The sequence below is a fragment of the Cydia strobilella genome, chromosome 17, assembly GCF_947568885.1.
Source record: "Cydia strobilella chromosome 17, ilCydStro3.1, whole genome shotgun sequence".
Lineage (NCBI taxonomy): Eukaryota > Metazoa > Arthropoda > Insecta > Lepidoptera > Tortricidae > Cydia > Cydia strobilella.
The window spans coordinates 10,911,311-10,920,161 of record NC_086057.1 but is presented as its reverse complement, the minus strand read 5'-3'; the positions used below and the strand labels follow the sequence as shown (position 1 = coordinate 10,920,161).

General features: G+C 37.7%; 2 protein-coding genes across 2 annotated transcripts; one reads left to right on the top strand and one right to left on the bottom strand.

Annotated features, from left to right (window-relative positions):
• Window positions 1-1,272: 1,272 nt before the first annotated feature.
• On the bottom strand, window positions 1,273-2,399 carry LOC134748697 (COMM domain-containing protein 10). The gene is made up of 2 exons (XM_063683464.1): window positions 2,259-2,399; window positions 1,273-1,907 (listed from the first exon to the last, which is right to left on the bottom strand). The coding sequence occupies exons 1-2, from the start codon at window positions 2,288-2,290 to the stop codon at window positions 1,358-1,360; spliced, it is 582 nt and encodes a 193-aa protein (XP_063539534.1). The 5' UTR covers window positions 2,291-2,399; the 3' UTR covers window positions 1,273-1,357.
• A 297-nt stretch (window positions 2,400-2,696) lies between these two features.
• LOC134748850 (isoleucine--tRNA ligase, cytoplasmic) lies at window positions 2,697-8,524 on the top strand. Its single transcript, XM_063683671.1, has 4 exons — window positions 2,697-2,944; window positions 3,071-3,176; window positions 4,667-4,868; window positions 5,210-8,524. Exons 1-4 carry the CDS (start codon window positions 2,817-2,819, stop codon window positions 8,410-8,412), a joined length of 3,639 nt encoding a protein of 1,212 aa, XP_063539741.1. The 5' UTR covers window positions 2,697-2,816; the 3' UTR covers window positions 8,413-8,524.
• The last annotated feature ends 327 nt before the right edge of the window (window positions 8,525-8,851 follow it).

The window sequence follows — 8,851 nt, the reverse complement described above, 5'->3', positions numbered from 1 at the left end:
ATCATTTTGTCTATGGAAATTTAAAAGGGTTTACACGATTAAGACATGTTTAAGCTGTAACAGACTACCACACCGCGACCTAGGTCTGTCAAAATATCTCTTTCTCGCTCTAACTTATAGCCGCGTCCTTAACGCACTACGGCGACCACCATTCACACTATCGATACGTGCGCCGCACAGCAACTTCATGCGCACAGCACCAAGGTCGCAGTGCGGTGCGGTTGTCTGTTACGTTTAAGGCACTTGAATAAACTCTCTTTGTGCTCTATTCTACATATAGTTGATCAAGCAAATCTTGCCATTAGAAAAAGGCGCGAAATTCAAATTTTCTATGAGACGATATCCCTTCGCGCTTACATTTTTTAAATTTGCCGCCTTTTTCGACTGACAAGATTTGCTTGACCAGCTATATAAGTTCAATCTTTTGGCTTGGCAATAATATCAAATTAGTACTTAATACAAATAAGTAGTATATATTATAGTGAATAACATGTTTTGCTATACCATTCCAGGGTCCATTATGTACATATGTAGCATACTGGTATGCAAATAAAGATCTAGGTTGTATAGTTGGTGAAGCAAATCTTATCAGTAGAAAAAAGGGCGAAATTCAAATTTTCTATGGGACTACTACATGACTATTTCTAGTTTTTAAGACCGTAGATGCATTTTTTTTTTCTTTTTTCCCCGTGAATGTACACACTCGCCTTCGCGCCGTGATTCGCGCATGAGTGAATCATATTTATGTAAATATACAATTATTGGTAAGATATATGAAAAATCTTACTCATAAAGATACACTATTTGCGATATACCTACCTATTAGAGTTTTGAATGATTCACGGTTAGTTTCACTAGACTTATATCACAAAAGGTAATCACGGTCTATATCCCGGTCAATATAAGTCTAGTGATACCTACCTATAATAAAGTATTTAAATATATATTTTTTTAACTTGTCACGCAAAATAGGCGCCAGTCGTCGAGTTGCGGAGAATCGCCCGAACTATATACAATACAATATATTTTTAAATTTGCCGCTTTTTTCTACTGACAGCAATAGCTTGACAGACTATATAAGTTATTCGAAGTTTTCGATTTTCGATGTTAGCGGTAAGCCCTCTGTTCTCGTATTTGCTAGCTCGGTGTTTTTTTTACATAAACTTATGGATTGGTGTTTTGGGAAGAAAAATTTGAAACTGTGTATTGTTACAAGGCTTCAAATTTTTCTAATGTAGTTGTAAGGCCAATTGGCAATTAAATGTACTAATGCCATCTGACAAAGCAAAACCACTTGCATAAATTTTATTTAAGAAAAATTTAGATATGTACATTACAAACAAATATAGGTACTATACTAACATACATTATCCAATTCATTTTGGATAGATTCAAATTGAAGAAACATTGCGTAAAGCTCTGGATGTGTAAGTTCTATTTCTGTCTCATTTTCACCACCACTTAAGCTCAAATAAGTTTTTGGAACTTTACTCTTCTTGTGATAATCTGAACTTAATTCCGCATTAACTCTCCATGAAAAGTTTAAAGTCTCCAGATGTTTTTGAGTTTCAGTATCTAATTCATTGACCATTGTTTTAGTTTCAACAGACCATGTTTTCAAAATAATTTCAGCTTTGTCTCTTAAAAACCCCGATGACTCCAAATCATTCTTCAAATTTTTAGGCATGAAGACAAATTTTAACAGCCTCTTAAATACATAAAGCAGGGTTTTAATAGCTAACAAAAGTTGTTCTTCGGTTACATTAAATATTTTTTGCAGTTTTTGTTGCTCTTCCTCAGTGAAAATCTCAGCATCTTGAATTTTCAACTTAGTAACAATTCTTCGAAGGAACTGCTCAAATTTTGAGGTGTCCAGCTGATTAACAACAGCGATGCCCTTACTTAAGCTGCAATCATGAAAAAAATAAGGCATTACATTTTTTACTGTTTAAAATATGGGTACAAGGAGAATTATAATACTGTGGCCATAGTGAAAAAGGGTACAATACCGGTTCCGGGGCAAACTGCCGAATCCGACACAAGACCAGACGATTCATGTTTAGTTTTTAGTTTATAAAATGCATATATATGTTACTCTGAAAGGTATTTGGAATATGAGTCTTTTTGCCCGATTTAAATTTTTAAATAAATAAAATAAATTAACCAAAATGTAAGCCCCCTGATAAAATGGGCTGAGGAGGGGAGGATGCTAGTATTACAATGACTATGTTACCTAATATAGTTAAGCACCACCTTACCTAGGCGATAATTTCAACCACTGACAATCCATTATATTTACTTTTTATATGTAAAAAGACAGAATTAATTAATTATTAAAAAACTTTTAAGAGTTGCATTTTCTAGAGAGTAATTACATGTCAATGTCAATTCAATGCATGTCTCAATCTCATGTCATTTTGACTTATGTTATGCTTTGTTTACATGATACAAGTTGGTATAGTTGGTCAAACCAAATTGTCAGTAAATAAGAACAAAAAAAAACTATACTCATCCCTTTCTTTTGGGGGCTAGTGCTAGTGTAAGACAAAGATAGTATGATTCTCTCTGCTATGTTTGAAATGCGACAGTCCTTTGACAAACTATAAGGGTTCCATTATTATTTACCATCAGAACCCAAAAAAACTAGAAAAATACAGCTACATATTATCACGATGACAGATGCCATCATATTTGCCACACTGGCACAGCGTGTCTGTCAATGTCAAATTGCACTCTTAACCGCATATGCCCGTAAGAAAATCTCAGGAGGAAGAGGTAGAAAAGTATGATGAAATAAGCAAAACCTGGATTTCATCATGTCGCAAAAAGCAATAAGAGTTCCCGAGAACATTGACTTCCCAAAGGAAGAGGAGAAAATCCTACAATTCTGGAAAGATATCAACGCTTTTGAAAGTTGTCTGAAGCAATCAAAAAATAAACCTCGGTGAGTTAGGTTATGTAGAACGGACTGTAGCTGTAGCATAAACCTAGATAACTTGATGATACTAGTAACTCAACTATAACCTATTCCAAATCTGTCAGTTTAATAAAATAAGTTTTTGTGCTATAGCTACTCATTTTACGATGGGCCGCCCTTCGCCACCGGTCTACCTCACTACGGTCATATCCTTGCTGGCACCATCAAAGACGTAGTCACACGTTACGCTCATCAACAGGTAATCCTTGAATGACCTTTCAATAGAGTGTTCTCACAGTCTCCATTTACCAAAGATTTTTATTCCACACCAAATGCAAAATGTTCTTGACAATGCTACAACACTATCTTCCACCATTAAAATATTTTTTTAGGATTCGGACACCATATACTGTAGCCGCGTTTATTAATGAGGATGTAATAGATCACAAGACTAACAGTTGATATTGAATAAAGTATCTGCACTTAGGTTTTGGAACTGCAATATTTACATAAAACTTTGTAAACATTTATTAACATTGTAATCTGACTCTAGCGACACGTGGCTTCTGCAGGGCTACGGTCTAGCCTCTACGGGCTAGCAGGGTTGAAGATACATAGAATCTATAAATTATTTGTTGTGCAACTCACCATCTGTTTGATACTCGCGGTTCTTCGCAACATATACAGCTTTCAACATTGTCCTCATCAATAAGTTCGTTTTTTTTTTTGCCACCTCAACTGACTGCTCATTCCCTATCAATCACACATTCATATCATTGCACTATATACATTATACAGCATCATTTATGAACTGTCAGCATTATAATTTATTGAATTACATATATGAAGATTACACCTTAATTAATAATGTTTGAGTATTATTTTATATTATCAGTTATTACCAGTTACCACACTTTGTTTGCAATTTGTTTGATATTGAGTTACTTATCTCATGTATTTATTATAGTTATTATATGATTAAGCCTAAGTTATTGAAAGCATAGAGTAACTTATACTAGAGTGGTACTGTCATAGTAAATTTTGTAACCCCAGTAAATTCACTGCCATCTGTCGACACACATTAAAACTAAAAATGAAGATTTATAAAAATACGATAAAATGTATTTAAATATGGATAAATGATTTTTTTTATTTGCATTAATTATTTTTATGATTTTGACCCATGTTCTTTCACTGATATGCGTTAAAATTGTTATATAACAAACGAAACCGTCAACGCCATCTATACAACAGTAGGCCAAAGCTAGTAGCGCCCTCTGAACGAGAATCAAATTTTCTTGATTTTCGAGGCACGTTTTTTCCTTAGACTGTATCCATCTATTACGGAGTTATATCTATTTTTGTTGAAAGTAAATATTGACCTAACACTGAAATTATGTTTATTCAACAACCAAATTCAATTTCAAAATTAGCTCTTACCATCAACTAAATCATCAGACAATATAAACCCCAAAATCTCTTAAAAAGACATTCAATTTTACCATTTAATCACTGCTTAGGTGAAACTTGCTACAAAATATCTATCTATGTTGTGGAGAGATCTTAAAAATGATAATTTCATGAAATGATTGGTTGGTCACATCATGAAAATATTAATCCTAACCTAACCATCTCAACTGGATGTTTGAAAACATTTTAGTCCAAGCTGAAACAGAGACCTTTGCTAACGCTCGGTCAATTAAGTTATAGAACTTGTATATTTTATTGCATTTATAAAACATATTTCAGGGCTACCATGTAGAGAGGCGCTTTGGTTGGGATTGCCATGGTCTGCCCGTAGAGTATGAAATTGACAAAACCCTTGGTATCAAGGGGCCGAGTGATGTGGAGAAAATGGGCATTGATAAGTATAATGCTGAGTGCCGCAAAATCGTCATGCGATATTCTACTGATTGGGAGAACATCATCACGCGTATGGGGAGGTGGATAGGTAATGTATTCTTAACTTTATGTCTCAAAATTATGTGGCCTGTCATCATCTTTGACTGCACTTTTTAGCAAAAAAGCCTGAGGTGCGTTTGGCAACCTAATACCAAAATTAGCAAGCATTAGTTTTTACGAAAGCAATTGCCATCTAACTTTCTAACCCAGATGGCAAATTAGGCCTTATTATTGGGATTAGCCTTGGCCTTTCTTCAGGATGCTCTCCTTCACCCAAAAGCAACAGGCCTCGCCTGAGCCAGAGTGCAAAACCGTGACCTGTGGTTTGGAAGTTGCATGTTTAGCCGCTGAGCATATTTATACTTTCAATGTGGTTCTTTCTTGTTGCAGATTTCAAAAATGACTACAAAACACTGTACCCATGGTACATGGAATCCATATGGTGGGTTTTTAAGGAACTGTATAACAAAGGTTTGGTGTACCAGGGAGTAAAAGTAATGCCATTTTCCACTGCCTGCTCCACTCCACTGTCCAACTTTGAATCTGGACAGAATTACAAAGATGTTTTGGATCCTGCTGTTGTGGTCTCTTTTCCAACCAATCAAGGTTTCTCCTTGTTAGCTTGGACCACAACTCCCTGGACACTTCCAAGTAACTTAGCTCTCTGTGTGAATCCCAAGTTAACATATATTAAGGTACAGGAAAAAGGCACAGGAAATTGCTATGTGCTACTGGAACAACGATTGCCAGTGATATTCAAGAATGTTGAAGACTTCACTATTCTTGAAAAGATCCCAGGTAGCAAACTAAAAGGTTTGAAATATACACCTATATTCGACTACTTTGTTGAGAAATGTCCTAATGCCTTCCAAGTGCTAACAGATGGGTATGTTACTGAGGACTCTGGTACGGGCATTGTACACCAGGCCCCATACTTTGGTGAAGACGATTTCAGAGTTTGCGTGGCGGCAGGCGTCATAACAAAAGATCAAGAAATGGTATGCCCAGTTGATGCAAGTGGAAAATTCACGGAACCCGTCAAAGATTTTCTCGGTCAATATGTTAAAGATGCTGATAAGCAAATAATTGCAAATCTTAAGGCAAGAAACCGCCTAGTGCAACTGGGGCAGGTAAAGCATAATTACCCATTCTGTTGGCGTTCTGAGACCCCTCTCATATACAAAGCTGTGCCATCTTGGTTTGTAAGAGTTGAGCAAATGAGTCAAGACCTTTTAAAATCTGCTGAAGCTACCTACTGGGTCCCAGATCATGTGAAAGAAAAGAGATTCGGAAATTGGCTTAAAGAAGCACGCGATTGGGCTATTAGCCGTAACAGGTTCTGGGGCACTCCTATTCCACTGTGGATATCTCCTGATAAACAAGAGATCGTCTGTGTTGGCAGCATTGCTGAGCTTAGCGCTCTAACGGGAAAAGAAATAACTGATTTACATAGAGAGAGCATTGATCACTTGGAGATTCCATCAGCTAGACCCGGCCACCCACCTCTGAAAAGGGTGTCTGAAGTTTTTGACTGCTGGTTTGAGTCGGGATCTATGCCTTACGCGCAATGCCACTATCCCTTTGAGAACGTGAAGGACTTCGAGGAAAGGTTTCCCGCGAACTTTATTGCTGAAGGTATCGATCAAACGAGAGGATGGTTTTATACTCTAATTGTCATATCGACTGCTCTTTTCAAGAAGCCGCCATTCAAGAACTTGATAGCCAATGGTCTTATATTAGCAGCTGACGGACAAAAGATGTCAAAGAGTAAAAAGAACTATCCCGACCCATTGGAGGTAGTAAAAAAATATGGTGCCGATGCATTGAGATTGTATCTTGTAAACTCTCCAGTAGTCAGAGCGGAAAACCTGCGATTCAAAGAAGAGGGTGTCAGAGACGTCATTAAGGATGTCTTCCTTCCTTGGTACAATGCATATAGATTTTTGATGCAGAATGTTGAGAGAATCATCCAGGAAGACAAAGTGGACTACAAATTGAATGAGAAAAACGTGAAAGAGAATGTTATGGATAAGTGGATCACCTCTTTCACCCAGTCTCTGATTACTTTTGTCAAGACAGAAATGGCAGCCTACAAGCTGTACACCGTTGTTCCCAGGCTGACTAAATTCATCGATCACCTCACCAACTGGTATGTGCGCATGAACAGGAAGAGGCTAAAGGGAGACTTTGGAGTTAAAGATTGCCAAGCGGCTTTGGATACGCTGTTCGGAGTATTGTTTGACATGATCAGAGTGATGGCTCCCTACACTCCCTTCCTGACTGAGCTGATGTACAAGACACTGCGCCAACTTCTGCCAGGAGATTCTCTAGAAAGCGTGCACTTCAACATGATTCCAGAGCCGAAATCGGAATTGATAGACACTAATATCGAGAGAGCAGTTCAAAGAATGCAGACAGTGATTGAACTGGGCAGAGTTCTTAGAGATCGGAAAACCATTCCCATCAAGTATCCGCTGCCAGAAATGATTGTTATCCATCGAGACCAATCATACCTGGATGATGTAAAGTCGTTAAACACCTATGTTCTGGAAGAGATGAATGTGAAGAACTTGCAGCTGACAAGCGACAAGAAAAAATTCGGCATCACACTGAAAGCGGAGCCTGACCACAAGCTGCTAGGCGCACGTTTGAAGGGCGACTTTAAAGCTGTCACGCAGGGCCTAAAGAACTTGAACAACGAACAGTGCGAAAAACTGATTGCCGACGGTTTTGTTGAGATCGTTAGCCAACGCATTGACGTGTCGGAAGTTCGAATAATTTTCCAAGCAACAGGCAATGATCAGTACGAAGTGCATAGCGACAACGACGTGCTCATTCTGTTAAACGTCACACCGGACCAAGACATGCTTGACGAAGGGTTTGCAAGGGAGGTTATAAACAGGGTACAGAAATTGAGGAAGAAGGCTCATCTCGTTCCCACCGACGAAGTTAATATTTACTACGCCGTCAGTAAGACGAGCGATATCGCCCGCATTATAAACTCGCACAGAGAACTCATAGAGACTACAGTGAAAGCTCCGATGATTACTCTAGACCAATTAACACCATCGAAACCTGTAATCACTCGGGAAACGCAAGAGCTGAAGGGCTCGCAGTTGGAGTTGGTTATTACTTGGCGGAAAGAAGTAGAACTGCCCCTGAAACCTTGGGCTAATATTACCTTACAAGGTTTGACCCCGCGGTTCGGCACTAGCTGTAATCGAGCTAGCATAATTCTTACGGATAAAGACAACAAATACATAAGCTTGAAAAATCTGCATCACGAAGTTGAAGTTCTTTTCGGTTTGTATGGTATGAAATTTACTTTATGGTGCGACGGTGCGGAAGTAAACAGCACTAACAACTTAAACGCAAAAACTATTGTTGTGTCTATGGCGAAGCCAAAGGCGAATGAATCAGCTTCTAGTCCATTCTGTAAGTTTGTCAACGTTGCTAATGGTAGCAAAGCCGTCACCATTTTCCTGGAAAACCCTCAAGGAAAGATCACATTAAACAAGGAAAGTGCTCTCAAGTTTGCGTCACAATATCTTGGTATTTCGGTGTCAAATATAGATAGTAAGTTATTAAAGTGATTTATTTGTGTTCTCTCTCTTGTTACTTCTTGCTACTTACTACAGTATTGTTTTGTGTAGTTGTAGCTTTTTACACTAAGAACATTATTTATTGAATAAATTCAACTACCGCAATTTCCGTTTGTTTTAATGAAACATTGATATCTAGCAGTCTAGAGAGGGAAAAAGATAAGGTGTCATGCGTTAGGAAGGGACAACATGGTTCGGGTCCTTCCACTTGACTGTCAAACATTTGTTTATTTAGACTGAGAATTGTGTACTAAGTACCTACTTGTCTATTATTTTATTTTGGTATAATATTCCTCCTATTATTTTTCCGTATAATGTAATGTATGTGATGTATGTATGTATGTGTATGTAATGTATTATGGTAAGTTCTTCCTTTTGGGAAGGGCAAGTTTAACCTTTTGTCAGTATTTCATAAGGTTCCTAAACAACA

Coding starts and splice junctions, on each gene's coding strand:
- LOC134748850 (XM_063683671.1), top strand. CDS start 2,817: ATGTCGCAAAAAGCAATAAGAGTTCCCGAGAACATTGACTTCCCAAAG. Junction 2,945..3,070: donor CAATCAAAAAATAAACCTCG/GTGAGTTAGGTT, acceptor TTTGTGCTATAG/CTACTCATTTTACGATGGGC. Junction 3,177..4,666: donor CACGTTACGCTCATCAACAG/GTAATCCTTGAA, acceptor AACATATTTCAG/GGCTACCATGTAGAGAGGCG.
- LOC134748697 (XM_063683464.1), bottom strand. CDS start 2,290: ATGGATTGTCAGTGGTTGAAATTATCGCCTAG. Junction 1,908..2,258: donor TGGTTGAAATTATCGCCTAG/GTAAGGTGGTGC, acceptor TCATGATTGCAG/CTTAAGTAAGGGCATCGCTG.